Below are 15,834 nucleotides of genomic sequence, written 5' to 3'. Positions count from 1 at the left end.
ATGATTATCTTACATGTTTTTTCTTCTTCTTCTTCTTCTTTTTATTTCATGGGCTGAGCCCTCAAAAGGCTCTCTGAATCTAAGCCCAGGCACAGCTGTGTCCATGAAATATGAAAATACATACTGTACGGTTTTTTATTAACCTAACTGTGTTAACCTAATAAATCCCACCGCACGGGGTGTGCTTGACCGGCGAAACAGTGTCACACTCAGCTCCGACACAATCTCTGTCTTTTCACTTGTTTATTTCTTCATTAGCAACTCCACACATGCTTTTCTTTTTGCACTTAAACAGTGATCATGCCGTCAGTAGCAACTGTATCAGCAGCAGTAGCAGCAGGTAATCAACTGGAAAACACAAATATATAAACATTACTACCTTAATGGCCATATTTATGATATTTAACACAAGTTACATTACTTTATACACATCAACTCACCAGCTCAGCTTCACCGGTCAAACCGAGTCACAGTAATGATAACCACCGAAGAAGAAACACTAGGTGTAATGCCGCCGCTAGAGGGCTCTATTAACTCCTAACAACGTAAAATAGCAGGAGACAAATAACATGTCTGAAAATAGGAAATCTCCACACACCTCCCACTTGGGCTACTTGTCTCTGACCAAGTAGGCCACAATAACTATTATCAATACAACAATGTAATTACACAGAATATGTGAAACCTTTCAATTGACAAATAAAGAAACATAACTGTCCAATGACACAGATTTGGTCTGAGCCCTGATTCAAGTGTCCACAATTTCAAGTACTTAGGAGTATGTTAAGTCTCCCCTTGCTCCTCGACTGGTAGCAACACCACCAGTCTTCTGACATCCCTGTGTAGTATCGTGGAAGGACACGGCTCCTTGTCCTTCCTGGCTTGGGACAGGCTGATGGGGAGACTATGACAAATCCTCACTTTGACATCTCGGACCACACCTTTATCATCTGGACGTGCCTCCTCAACACGACCCAGCCTGAATCGACCCCGGAGGGCGTTTTGGTCTGCAACCCATACCAGGTCTCCAACGGTGACGTTCCTGGCTGGGGCATGCCACTTTTGTCGTACGAACAGGTGAGGTCCTGCCAACTGGCTCCAACGTCTCCAAAACTTGTCCACCTCCACCTGGACTGCTCGCAGACGACTGAACGGGTAGGTAGGGAATTCAAAACCCTGAGTGTCACCTCTGGGCCCCGCTCGACCCAACAGCAACGAGTTTGGTGTCACAACGTCCACAGTCTCTTCCTGAACCTGTGCTCTGGCTCCGATCGGCCTCTCATTGGAAAGGTTGGCAGCCAGGTAGAGGAGGGTTTGGAACTCCAGGATGGTTAAATCGCCCTCCTCACCAACACTGCTCAACGACCTCTTCAACACGCGGACAGCTGCCTCCGCTGCCCCGTTCCGATGCGGTGAGTCCGCTGGGCTAAACTCCCACACCCAATCAGTTCCAGCCACAACTGCTCTCCTTTGGACTTCCTCCTTGTCGATACCTGCCAGGAAGCTGTAGAGGTCCTCCAGCGCAGGTTTGGCCCCCACGAAGTTGGTGCCCTGGTCGGACCAGAGCTTTCGGGGATGACCTCTTAGGGCGGTGAAACGCTGATAAGTCTTGAGAAAGCCTACAGTTGATAGGTCTTCAACCAAATCCGCATGGATCGCTCTTGAGGCCATACAACTGAAGACAACGCCCCAGACCTTCTTCTTCGTGCGCCGCCTCACACCATCCCTGACTGTGTATGGACCGAACAGGTCCAGCGTTGTGTACTCGAAAGGAGCTGCTGGCCCGGTGCGTACAGAAGGAAGATCACTCATTACTTGAGAGCATAACTTGGCTCTGCACTTCCGACAATGAAGACACGAGTCAATTACTTTGCGAGCAACTCTAGGGCCTTGCACCACCCAGGCTCTTTTCCTCATCCGAAGGAGGGTACCGGCAACGCCTTCATGGTTGACACGGTGGGTTTCTTCAGCAAGGAGGGTGCTGATCCGCTCCTTGTAGGGGATCAGTGGGACCCCAGGTCCCTCCTTATCAACGGACTGAATCCGGCCGTGGCACAGCAAGAGGCCTGTTGCACAGTCCTTGTTCACAACCAGACGGTTGAGTGTAGTCGTGGGGAAGGTCACACCTGTCTGGGCAGCGAGACATAAGTCCTTGAATGCCTCTTCTCGCTCCTGGACTGAGAGGACTGCCTCCCACTGTTCTCGCTCGCCGGTTCGATTCCTGCTGAGTAACCAGGAGTGAATAGCTCTGCGGATGTATCCGACAGCACCACAGAGCTTGTTTAGTGTATCAAACCTTGAGAGATCCATCTGTCCTACAAGAGCCAAACCCCAGAACCTCTTCATATCGCAGGCTCTAGACGCTGTTGAAGAAGATCCTGTGGCAGCACCTGGCGAGGATCCCTTATCATCAACCGAAGGAGGCCATGTGATCGCCCCGTCCTCGACCACGGCGTCCACACCGGTAGGACCGTCTGAAGCAGACAACTTCTTTGCCTGAGCCCTTGTAATGATGGCAGAGAAAGCTTTCCTTTGGAGCTTACTCACAACCTCCCTGGTACCGGAGGCCACCTCTGCAGCAGACTTCATGGGCCACTTCTCCACTGCTCTGGTCAGGAACTCGGGACCTCTCTGCCACAGGGAGTCACCATCAAGCTGCTCAGGGGAACACCCTCTCGTGACAAGATCAGCCACGTTGTACTGACCAGGGACCCACCACCAATCTGTCACAGGTCCGGCCTTTTGGATTTCACCAACACGGTTAGCGAAGAAAGTTTGGAACCCATAACTTTCCCGCTGGATGGCCCCCAATACAGTCTGGCTGTCGACGAAGTGGTACCACCTGCTCACTTCCAACCGCCCGTGCTTCAGTATGTAACCTTTCAGGCGGGCGGCAAAGACGGCTCCGCAGATCTCCGCTTTCACAGCGTCGCCCTTCTGGTCGAGGGGGGTCAATTTAGCCTTTGACTCCACGAGCCGAGTCACAACACCTCCTGAAGTCTCCCAGCGCAGGTAGAGAACCGCCCCATAAGAGTCACAGCTCCCATCGGAGAATGTAATCCCCCAGGGTTTACCCAGCCAGCCGGTAGGGGTAATACTCCTGGGGAATGTGATGGTGCTCAGCTGGGCAAACTCTTTGAAGAGCTCGATCGCCTTCCCGCGTAGCTCATCTGACAGTGGCTTATCCCACGTATCCTTAGTCAATGTCCCGGCCTCTTGAAAGGCCCTCCTGACGAGAATGACGCCCTTCTGTTTCAGGGGCGTCGCCAGACCAAGGGGGTCGTAAAGCCCGGCTACCTGGCTCAGCAACATACGACGGGTAAGAGGATCCGGTGTCTTCTCCTCTATGTCCTCCACGGTGAGGTCGAGCTCGGTGCGCATCTTTTTCTTCCTTGTGGAGAAATTGACGGCCACCATGAGGAAAAGTTTGTCCTCCCCCACGTGGTAACCCACTCCCAGGGCCTTGTTGTCCTCGTCGCGCAACTGGTTGGGCAACACGATAGTTTCAGTCTTGGTGGGAACACCACCTTTCCTCCCACTGTGGCCAGACCGCACCCATGGCTTCAGGTAAAATCCCCCGGTTGCAAGGATGGCCTCAACCCCCTGAAGGATCTCGCTCAGTCTCTGGGGGTCATTGTGGGACACCAGAATGTCATCCACGTAGGCGTTGTCCACAATGACATGTCTCTCATCCACTTTGTCGGCAAACTGGGGCAGATGGGCGGTCTCCCTCATGGCCACTTGGGCAATACAGCCAGCCGGCTTATCGCCCATGTTCACCCGTACCACGGCGTAGTCCTCAATGTCATACGCCGGAGAGTCCCTCCACAGGAAGCGATGGACATGCACCTCCTGATCCTCCAACCACACCGAGTTGTACATCTTGGATACATCTCCAACCGCCGCGTGCTCCCCCTCCCGGAAACGGAGCAGAACCGCGCGGATGGGGTTCAAGACGTCTGGACCCTTCAGCAGGATGCTATTCAGACTAACACCCCTGAACTCCCGGCTGCTGTCCCAGACTAGTCTTACCGGAGTGGAGACGGAGTGTGGGTTGGGTGCTGTCAGGTGGTTCACCCACCACACAGCTCCGTTCCAACTGTCAATCTCAGCCCTGGAAAGTTTGATTGCAGCCCCCCTGGCTACCATGTCGTGCACCTGCCTCGCGTAAGCCTCCTTCCACTTTGGATCCCTCTCGAGGCGCTTCTCCGACTTCAGGAAAGCCGCCTTGACAGCTTCGCGGTTGTTCGGCAGGGTAGCAGGGTTCTCTTTCCAGGGGTACCTGGCGTCCCAGTGGGGCTTGTCGCTGTGGTTGTCGCATAACTTGAAGGTCAGACCTCCCCTGATGATCTCTAACTCGCGCTCGTCAGCGAGAGACATCTCCTTCCCCCCAGGGGCGCACTTTCCACACCGACAACCACCGCACATAGGGTCACAGGCGGCCCCAATGCTGTCCCACTGCAGCCACTTAACGATCTCAGCGTTGGACGCAGCCGTGGTTCCGACTTCCACGCTGCTCTTTAGATCGGGGTGGTAGTCATGGTGAACCTCGACTCTCCTGGACTCCGCTCTCATGGAACATGCAAAGTGAGTCGATGAGTGGTGCGCAGTCACCTCAATGTCCTCAAAAAGGTCCGGGTGCACGCCACTGACGGTCTTTCCAAGAGGGCCGTCCCACAACACCAGATCGCCGCACCTCATCATCCGCTGGGGGGCAAGGCGACCTTCCCGGGTACTGATAAGTAACTCAACTTTCTCGGGGCGGGTTAGCTCCCCTGGTTTGATGACACCAGGGAAGAATTTCTCCAAGCGCTCCGAGTCCATTGCATGGTCCACTCTGGCGATCTCCTCTAGACCATAGCAGAGCATCTCATGGAGCCGCCATGTCCCCTTCTTTGAGGCTACTTTTATGCTCACACAGTACCTCTTTGTCTCAACCCTAGCCTCCATACCACCCACACCATACACGACCAGTGTGATTGGCTCACCTGCCAATCCAAGCCTCTCCGCTGCTTGGTGAGTGATATAGTTAGTATCGGAGGCCAGGTCGATGAGGGCTCCGACCCAGTCTCCTCTCTTGGTCGTGACCTCCACCAACATCATGAGGACTGGGTGTTCTTTGGGTCCCCTCTCGTCCACGAAATCTTTGCCAGCACATATTGTTGAGGACACTTTATTTGTGCAGGCCTTACGAACAGCCTCCAGCTGCTCCGGAGTCAGACCTAGGCTAGCAAACAAAGTCTCTTGTTCTTCGGTCGGACCACGGGGTTCTCTCCTCCTTTCCCCCTTGGTCTCCGCCCTAGCAGTGTCCTTTCTGGCTGGTGATTTGAGGCAAAGGAAGAAGTGGTGATCTGGAGGGGCGTCGCCTCTTTTACATTCGTCATTGCGACACAGAAAGTTTTTATTGCAGGGACTGTCCCTCCCATGAAGATCCAGGCATTTGGGGCAGGCTTTGATCTTTTTTACTTGAGCCCTGCGCTCTGCTGGATTAGCTTTCTTAAATGTCTTACAGCGGTATAGACGTCCAGTATGCCCCTCTTCGCCACACATACCACAAGGATCTCGCGATGATTCTTCTCTCGCCTCGCTTGCCGTGGCCTTGGTAAATGAACGCCTTTCCTGCCTTCGGTCCCCCGGTCTTTCCTTTGGCTTCTCACGGGGGCTTGGTTCACCTGCTCTGGCAGAGTTTGGTCGTCTGGTGATCTGTAACTGCTCCAGTTGCACCAGAACTGTCTTCTGATCTCTCAGGAACTGCCATAGTTTGTCGAACCGGTTACGTGGGTTGACGTTGCTGGCCGCGTCGCATCGGTACAAAAGCCACCTTTCCTTCATACTTTCCGGCAGCTTACTTTCAAGTGACCGGATCACCAACTGGTTTTTTATGGCGTCCTCACAACCCAAGTCTATAAGGTCCAACAGCGCTCTTTCCACCGCTTGGATCAACTGCAATGCCTCCCTTGGTTGGTTGTTGCGCACAGCTGGTAAGTCCTGCAGCTCCAGTACGATGTCGTCCGCTATTTGCGACATGTCCCCGTAACAGTCCTCCAAAACCCGGAAGACCTCCTCCGCGGTACGGCAATGAGACAGCCTGAGTTCGCGCTTTACTGCATCAGCAATACTGTCCAGCAGGTGGAAGAGCCTACACTCAGGGGAACCTGTGGGTTCAGCTAACGCCTGAAGAGTCCCCCAGTTACTCTTCCATCTCCAATAGCTTCTCCTATCTCCAGAGAACTTCGGTAGGCTTAGGGGTGCGAGCGCAATCCTGGGCCCGATTAACCCCTGAGAGGTAGCAGACGTGCTCCGTCCTGTCCCAACACTGTCCGGTAGCACAGCATGCGCTCCTCGCTGCTGTCGCGGTGTGCTAGAGAAGCCGGGGTTAAATGTTGGGTTCAAGGACCACTGTGGTGGATGTCTCTGTGGTGGCGCTTGGGGAGACCCCGACGGGGGGCCCGTGCCTTGTGCCCCATCAAGAAGATCCACATTACCATCTAGTGCACTGCCAGTCACAGCAGCGGTTGGATTGGTGGCTGGGCCTGCACGTGCACTTTGCACTCCATCATCCTGCGCTGTGCCGCTGTCTCCGCCACCGTCCGGAGGCGCACTCGGTTTGTCAGCGGTGGACGTTCCTCCGCTGTCCACACCGTCTTGACCATCGTCTCCGACGTCAACGTCCCCCACGTCCTCTTGACCGCTTGCCAGGACACCAAGGTCGCCATGCGCTGACCTTTTGCCTTGGTGCATGTAGTTAATCAGTGCAACTATAGTCATTTTTCTCCTCTCCTTATAGTCTTTGAGGCAGACCCGCATGTCATCTACCTCCTTGTTTGGGACGAAGCGGTCCCATTCTCGCACAAACTCCTCCAGTGCTTCGACTCTGCTCTCTAATGCTGTGTGCATCAGCTCATACTGGTCATGGGTCAAGTGGCCTGAAAGGAGCGCTTCGGCTTGGCCAAACACTTCTTTGAGGTCCGCCTTTAAACTGCCAAATTGACCCGATGCACAGCGGGACCACAATGTCCTTTTTACCTTCATCTCTGTGTCTTGATACTTTGCGCGGCATTCATGCAGCCTTTTCTTCACATCAGCTACATCCATGTCGAATCCACTTGCATCCTCTTCTTCCATAACAGCAATGTAATCAAAACTGCTATTACAGATCTCTTCATAACTTCCCTTGAGCGCTTTCAGTTCAAGTTTGAGGTCATGCTCATTCAAAAGTTCCATGTTAAACTCAATGGCATTTGCCTTCCTAGTAAAAGCCCCTTGTGCATAGGAACGCTTCTTCTTTAATTCCCCACAGTCCGCCATGCTTTAATTGTCCCTCTCTCTTTCACTCTTTGTTTGTTTTGATGACGCACTTCCGGCCGGCCGTACCTGGACCAAGATGGCGCCGATCCACTTCCGTTAGCTTAGCCGTTAGCGTAGCGGCTAACTAGCGTGCTAACAGCTAATTCGCGGCGATCGGCTTATCCTATGCCGTCGCGCTAAACAGTCACAATGAAAGTCACTCAAGCACAGTCACAGAACATACGAACTCCTCTCCTGAGGGCCGGGACCGGGTCCGAAGCTCCGTCGATCGGCCGCGAAGCTCCGCCGGGTCTCGTCCGCACGCTAGCCTCCTGTAGCTTGCTGTTGTTGACACTGTCCGACCTCCGCTTCTCCGTCACGGGGTTGGCTTAGTGTTGATTACTGTACGGTTTTTTATTAACCTAACTGTGTTAACCTAATAAATCCCACCGCACGGGGTGTGCTTGACCGGCGAAACAGTGTCACACTCAGCTCCGACACAATCTCTGTCTTTTCACTTGTTTATTTCTTCATTAGCAACTCCACACATGCTTTTCTTTTTGCACTTAAACAGTGATCATGCCGTCAGTAGCAACTGTATCAGCAGCAGTAGCAGCAGGTAATCAACTGGAAAACACAAATATATAAACATTACTACCTTAATGGCCATATTTAGGATATTTAACACAAGTTACATTACTTTATACACATCAACTCACCAGCTCAGCTTCACCGGTCAAACCGAGTCACAGTAATGATAACCACCGAAGAAGAAACACTAGGTGTAATGCCGCCGCTAGAGGGCTCTATTAACTCCTAACAACGTAAAATAGCAGGAGACAAATAACATGTCTGAAAATAGGAAATCTCCACACACATACTTTGTCATAGGACTACAATAAAGACATAATTGGAAAGGTCTCCACCTGGAGAATAAAATATGTGGGTTTAGGGGTTGTAAATGGCTCCTTCTTTGAACTATTGATCTTTAACCCTGACTTCTGAGAATTTTTGAAGGGATGTAATTCAGCAACAAAAGGGGGTACAGAAATGGGACAAAGTGTTCTAGAAAGCTTATGAACTCAGCTGTGTGACTGTGTAGTGGATATAGTCAGCAAGTGGAAGTATTGCCCAAAATGGGAAACATATATTTTCACCCATTTTTATTATATAGGCCTACACATAGGCTATTCTGGTCACAAAAAATGTGTTTTCCACTCCCCTAAAACCCCCTAATGGATTTATTTTATTATTTATAAGCACCTATTTTAGGAAATCAGTAATCGTTGTAGAAACTACAGATCCCATGAGCTGCGACGTGTGGCTTGATACAAAGTCACCTGATATTTGTAGTTTTATCCGGTTTTCAGACGTATGTAAAACTAGGGTTGTGAAAATACACATATTGATGGCATCAAATATCTAAAGTAAAGCCGAACTAGCGACGACAGTGCATTAAGTTGATATATGTTAAGAAAAAGGTGAATAGCCTTAATTTAAGATGTGTTTAGAACCGCTCAATGCAGATTTACGCCAAATAGCAATGGAGGCTGGTTCTTCCGCTATGTAGAACCGAACATCTAGGGTTAGGATTGCTTTATATAATGAATACATTAAATATTTACTTTAGCCGAACTTGTAATGGCAGTGATTGTAGTTGGGTTAAGTTAAGAAATGACACACAGCACTGCATTTGAGTCATTTATTTGAAAATATGTCTGGCTAGTTTCGCTGCAGCTTGGTTGACCGAAACCGAACGCAGCCAATCTACGGGGGACAGGTCATAGCAATAATCGAATGCGTCCAACAACTGCGTCACTAGCCTTTCTGCCGATCTCATAAGATTTCTTTTATTAATACAGCTCAAAATGCACGTGTGTACGAGGTTTAACGAATGCATTTAATAATATGGCATTAGTAGCATTCTTTGATTTAAATGATTTGATGATGGGAGTTTTATTTTCACACTAATCCATCCATCCAGTCTGCACAGGGACACCCAAACTTCCCCTGGCGCTTCCGGGAGGATCCCAAGGGGCATGTCCTAGGTCTTCCCCGGGATCTCCCGGCGGGGATGATGATGATGATTATTATTATCATTATCACGAATAATAATTTAATACAAGTATCACCATTGTTTTTATTATTATCATCATCATCATCATCTTGTTATTATTGTAATTATTATTATCAATAACAATAATACAACCACAATAATAAAATCTACACTATATTCTATCATCTATCATTACCACAAGTGGACTTAAGACACAACAGACACAGTAGCAGTGGGTTAGCCAATTTTTTTTATGAAGCTGAAATCTTGATGTCATGGTTTATGTTTACATAGTGTAGATGAAAAATGCATGTCAGCAGAACCTCACCCCCAAACTACTCTCAGATCTCCAGACACAGATATTGATGAAGTAAACTACATTCACTTACAACAATTTAGAGTTACTTCCATGAAACCTATACTTTCACTTTCCCCAACATGGACAAATGTGTACATTTCACTATACTAAAAGTGGAGTTAACCATTACTATTTTTTTCAGCTGACATTAGTGGATGCAGTGATGAACTGTCATGACAGGCAAGGGCTTTATGCAGTAATGTCTCCTACAGAATCCTGTCTGTTTTAATCCATTGTCATCTGTCTACAATTCTTCTTCTGAACTGCTATTGTGCTGTTCACTCTCCTCTTCCTCTTCTTCTTCCCGATCTTCTTCTCCAAGGGGGTGGATCTGACTACACGCAGGCGTAGCTCACAGTCGGCCATATGAGGACGGGCAACTTGCTCTGACTCTGGCTGCAGTTACAGTGCAGTAGATAGGTGATCCAGTCATCTGCACTAAAAAAACGATTCATAACTCTGTGAAAAATAAATCAGTATGTAGCTATTTCTTTAACTATTTGCATAATGTCACTATAATGTTACTTTTACCAAAAAAAATACATTATTAAAATTATCTGTGATTCTAAATATGCTGCACCATAACTGCATAAACGTTCATAAAAATCAAACCGTTTTGAAATCGGACAAAAACTGAGCAAGTTATGGTCATTATAGCAGAACATGCACCATAGGCTTAATGCTCTGAGGGAGAGAGTTGCCCTTCCCAAGATGGCCGCCGTACTGGCTACGCTTTGTCATTGGGAAACAGCTGCGGGTGAGTCATCTAGTTCTTATATATATCTATGTTCTTCTCCCTCTCCCTCTTCTTCTTCTTCTTCTTCTTCTTCGTCTTCTTCTTCTTCTGTGTCCTCTTTGTCTTCCTCAAATGGACTGAAAGAGGAGCTTGCATCCACAAGGGCATATGTGCTGGTGACACTGTTCAGTTTCTCATTAACTCTTTGACTGCCAGCCATTCTCACAGCAGCTTCCTCCAGCTTGCCAGGCATTTTCCAGCTTTTTGACTGATTTCCGTAGACCCACCATAATATTATGTACTGTTACTACATACACATTCAACCCATCAAAGGAAAGAAGAGGGTCTCTAGTTTCCAGCAAAAAAACCTGTTTGTTTCTATCTTGTTCCAGTCTTGTGAAATTGACGGTTGAATATAGGTTAGTTTAGCCCAAAATGCCATTTTGGCACCAAAATCTTGAGAAAAAGAGGTTTTTGTGTCGGCTGTCATTTTCAGGTGTACCAGTACAATTGGCTCCTTTATATTTTGCTTTAGTGACGCCTCAACATCTGTACAGTTGTTCTCTTGTAAACAACAACTAAATCAACACTGACAAATGACTTTTGATGACAAAAGACAAAATATTTAGCTACTGACACACACTACTGCAGCCTTTTTTCCTTCTTTTCTTTGAGTTACAACTTTTTCTTTCCTTTTTTTTAGTGTGTGTGCGTACGTGACGTGTGCGTGTGCATACGTGTGTGTGTGTGTGTGTGTGCGTGCGTGTGTGTCTGCGTGTGTGTCTGTGTGTGTGTGTGTGTGTGTGTGTGCGCGCGCGCGCGCGCGGATCAGTTCGACAGGTTTTTGTAGCCGAAACACGGCGCTTTAGATCAGATCCAGCTTCCTCTGGTCAGCAGGCAGCGGTCACTCACTCTCTCTGTCTCACACACATCTACACACACACAGCCGACAGCTCTAGCTGACGCCCCCTGAACTCACAGCCACAGACATGTGCGCTCACAACAGAGTACAGACACTCCCACCACGTTTACCTCTCGTCACGTTCGCCGGCGCCGTCCGTTCCTCATCCACACTACTGTAGATCGCGGGGTTTTCAAGCTGCTATCCGAGTGATTTCTCGCAAAATCTGGCGACTTTCCAAACGCTCTTGACGACTAACGACGAGCGATCGACGGGGTTGTTGTTACTAACGTTTGTGCTTTGTATCACGGAGTTGCACGGAGCTTCGACGAGCTGCCGAGCCGCCATGAGCCCCGCCGCCGCCCCCTAAGCTCTCACCGGCGGCCAGAGTGTCACGGAGCGGCGCCGCTGCAGTCAGACACCCGCACCGCTCCGTGAGGGGGGGGGGAATACGCTATATTTTTTACATCTCTCAATCCAAATGTGTTTTTCTGCACTTTATTTTGATGATACAAGTCTGATCTTCACAGAGGAGTAGGGCAAGACATTCAACATGGCGTTGCCATTAAAAAAAACGCTAAGACGAGTTATCTCGTCTTTGGCAGACTACGCTTGGATTCGCTAAGACGAGATAACTCGTCTTTGGCAGTGAAAGAGTTAAGAAGGTGCCGCTTGTGAAGTAGACAGCAGTGTAGTCCCCTGTATCCCTCTTCAGTCATATCTGGAGATGACACTAAAATGAAAAGAAAATTTTGATAACTAAGGCAGCTTATATTGATAATGAAGTCTGGATCATGCATTTTGAACATGTTAATCGATTTGTGACAAAAAAGGGTGTCTAGATTTGATGAAACTGCAGTAATTACATGACACTAGTGTGGTACTTTCATTACATGTCACTACATGCCATTTTACTGCTCAGTGGCACTGATTTATCATTACATAGTATTGTGTCATTGGCATTTGGGAAGTCCGAAGTCCTCAAGTCTCTAAAAAATAAAAGTCTCCTGTCTGTTCTGGTTGTAATGACCCTTCTATCATCTGCTGCTATCCGATTTGGTAAGAATACTGTACAGCAACATGTAAAAAATTCAAAGCATTTACTGTATTATCATCATCATCATCATCATCATCATCATCATCATCATCATCATCATTATTATCACCACCCCTTTATTCATTAGCATACAGTATAGATTAGTTGTTTTGCATATGATCACTTCAACAGGGTATTGCAAAGTAGTAAATGGAAAGTAAATATAATGAAAGCACACAATGCTCTGGGGAAAAAACAAAAAGACAGTTCACCTATCACACCTGTCACTGACAGAGCTGTCACTCCGCTGTTCCTCTCTCTATAGCCTGTGTTTGGCTGTACTTTGTATAAAAGGAGTTCAATATATGAAGATCTAACCTCAATCTGAATCATCAGATCATGTGGCGCTGCTCAGCTGTAGCAGTGTATTTTATAACGACAAACAAGCCAAGAAAATAATGATTGCTCACGAGTCCAAAAACACAAGTCCAACTCAAGTCTGAAGTCACTGTGTGTGCGACTTAAGTGCAATTTAAACCTGGTCATTGGTTTTAGAGAGATGTCAAAGTCACTGAGAATGCATCCTCCTTTCAGTAAGGGGAGATTGTGTGGAACCTACCGTGGTTCTTGATGTCCTGGTCAACCTGGCGAAGGAGGTTATCAAGTTTGCCCAAAGCCTTTCTCAAATATTGACAATGCTGGGTCATCTCTTTCACAACGATGAGCCTCTCCTCTTCCATTCGCCTAACCAGCATGACCTGGTCAAACAGTCGCCTCTTCAAGCGTAGACTCACCACTGTTTTGGAAAAGAGAACAGATATGAAACCATCAAAGCATTTTACTACATACAGCAGTTCAGTCAGACAACTCTGTAATGAGAACAAATCATTTATTGAGTGTAAGCACAGCATAGGTATCCTTGAGCATGGCTGCAGCAGGTTTGGTGTCAGGCTCTGTCTCACGCCTGAGTTCCACTGGATCCGAGTCAGCTCCGTTCCAGCTCCGGTACGTTTTAGCTCCGACAGACGCAGCAAATCCTCGTCCACCGGATCCGTTCCTGGTCCGTCTCTGATCCATTGCAATGCTTAGCGGAGACCAGAAGAGCTGGAGTCGCGAGATCACAGGAGAACTACTCGGAATGGTGCGGAGAGGGATCCAGTGGAATTTGTGGGTCAGTAATTCGTTACCTGAATGACCTGGTTTGCCAGACATTACAGGTAATGAAGCAGACCCCCACCGGGGATCAAGAGACAGAGCCCACTGGTGGATGCTAGGCAGCAGCCAGATGTAAGCAGTAGCTGCAGAGCATAGCCAGGGATGAGCAGGTAAGCTGGGGGGTTTAAATAACCCACTTCCATTTGGATGAGGAGAGCAGGTGACTGATCAGCTGATCAGGATGGGCGCAGCTTGACTCGTCTGCCTGAACTAGCTTCACATTATTTGAATTCTATGAATTTCAAAATCACAAAAAACACTTGCTTACCATCTCCTTGTGCATCCCAAGGCAGAATGACATTGTCAGAGAGACTGCACACTGCTTCAGTGTCAATTTTTGGCTCAAATGCAGGTTCAGCATTGTAGTGCATGATTGCGTCTTTCAGTTTTTTCTTGACCTCAGCTAGTCTCCTCCTTTTTCGCTGCCTCGTTTTGTTGCTGTCTGTTTAATTAAAAGAAATATTAGGAAAAGAACTAAAAAGCATAGGCTGTTGAGTGATGTAATACTTCATACCATTTTGTCGATAGAGATCATTTTTCTTCTTTCTTATGGAATAAATCATGTCCTCTATCTCCCTCTGGAGCTCCTCCTGGCTACTGTCAGCACTACATGTAGGTCTCTCTTGAAAAACAGAAACAAGGCAAAATGTAAAACGTCATGCAGTCACATATAACAAGACCTATTATGTTGACACACACAAACACCAACCCCATTACACACCAGAGGCCGCCCACTGCTTCACATCCTCCACCCACTGCTCTGTGTCCTCCAGAGATATGTTCAGCTCCTGTTTGAGATGTTGGAGGTTGGCACCTTCCACATCTGCTCTCTGTGTGGCCTATTTTGAAGGTTTGAAAAAGAGAGATGAATACAAGAGCCCAGGGTGTAATCTCTCAATATACAGCTGTTAACAATTAATTGACAATACATCAAATAAATAAAGGTTCCTTGAAAAAAATAACTTATTCCCATATGGTCATTGGTGATCTACCCACCGCCTCCTTTATTATTTTTGGTTAGATATATCAGGGCTGTTAGATTTTTCCCAAAAATAAAATCTCAATTTTCTTCTCTCAAAAAACGATTTCTGATAACGATTTTTTGGGGAAATGACAAACTAATTTATGTGTGCTGTGTCTTTTGATATGACGAACCCACCCACCCAAGCTGAAGATCTCAGCTGTAATGGGAAAAGACCTAAACCAAGTCGAGCAGAACAGAGCTGTAACTGTGTAGTGGAAAAGGGTCACTAGTCTTTGTGGCAACAAAGTCCTCACGGTGCCTTAGCAAATGTTGACATGTTTGTTTAGAATGTGTGGTGAGAGCATTATGGGCAGAAGGAGGCGGAAGTCACTACCCAAGCGCAGCCCAGATAGATGAATGGGGGCTGTACTGTATACCCTAGTTAGATTTTTTAAAAAATAATAATTTTTGATTACTTTTCTAACATGGTCCTAACAAAATAATTGTGATTATGATTTAAAATCAATTAAACAGGCCTATCACCTAAGGGAACACATTAGCGGCATCAGGAATAAAGGGAAAGAGAGGAAAATTAGAATGCAACAAAGAGCCACAGGTGGAAATCAGACCAAGGGCTGTTTCTGAGGATTCAGTCTCAGTAATTGGGTTTCACACTCTGCATAAATGGTGCTCGATTTCAACATACAGCATAGACCCACAGACTTCTTACTTTGACAAATCTCTTTGTCAGTGTCTTGTGGAGACTCTCCTGTTTCCGATTGTTCCATGCCATGGCAAGGACCGTAATCATGTCAGCTCTGCCTGCAATAAACCAACAAACAAGAAACCTCACAGAAATTATGCAAACACAAAACTAAAATACAATTTATCATTTGATGCCATTTCCAAGCACATATTTTGCTTTTACCAACCTGACTTGGTCATATATTTTGTTGTGAGAGCAGCTCTTGACAGGAAGCTGTTAACTTGTTCGACCTCCTCACCAATTGTGTTTCCTGCACCCTCCTGGTTTCTCCCCCCCCAAGTCACCTATTCCAAAAACAGACAATAAGATTAAGACATTTGAATTAGAGTCATGCTTTCACATCCAACCTATTTGGTTAAGCTCCTTGTATGTTTGCTTGGTTAATGTGGTTCATTGGAGATGCCGACTGAGCTCTAGTACAGATTAAACGACCCACATCGATATGAGATGGTTATCTTGGTCCTATACCAATTTGACTCTTATCTGGTTCACATTGCAAACGCACCTCTTCAGAC

General features: G+C 47.5%; 1 protein-coding gene across 1 annotated transcript; it reads right to left on the bottom strand.

Annotated features, from left to right (window-relative positions):
• Positions 1–12,964: 12,964 nt before the first annotated feature.
• Positions 12,965–15,597, bottom strand: LOC146960589 (uncharacterized). The gene is made up of 6 exons (XM_085772250.1): positions 15,486–15,597; positions 15,284–15,375; positions 14,311–14,428; positions 14,104–14,211; positions 13,858–14,031; positions 12,965–13,170 (listed from the first exon to the last, which is right to left on the bottom strand). The coding sequence occupies exons 1-6, from the start codon at positions 15,496–15,498 to the stop codon at positions 12,965–12,967; spliced, it is 711 nt and encodes a 236-aa protein (XP_085628376.1). The 5' UTR covers positions 15,499–15,597.
• Between the last annotated feature and the right edge of the window lie 237 nt (positions 15,598–15,834).

This window comes from Trachurus japonicus, unplaced genomic scaffold, assembly GCF_045865225.1.
Source record: "Trachurus japonicus isolate A0001 unplaced genomic scaffold, Traja_1.0 AP030204.1".
NCBI classification, from domain to species: domain Eukaryota; kingdom Metazoa; phylum Chordata; class Actinopteri; order Carangiformes; family Carangidae; genus Trachurus; species Trachurus japonicus.
The sequence above is the reverse complement of the archived record's forward strand: the minus strand, read 5'-3'. Positions and strand labels throughout refer to the sequence as shown.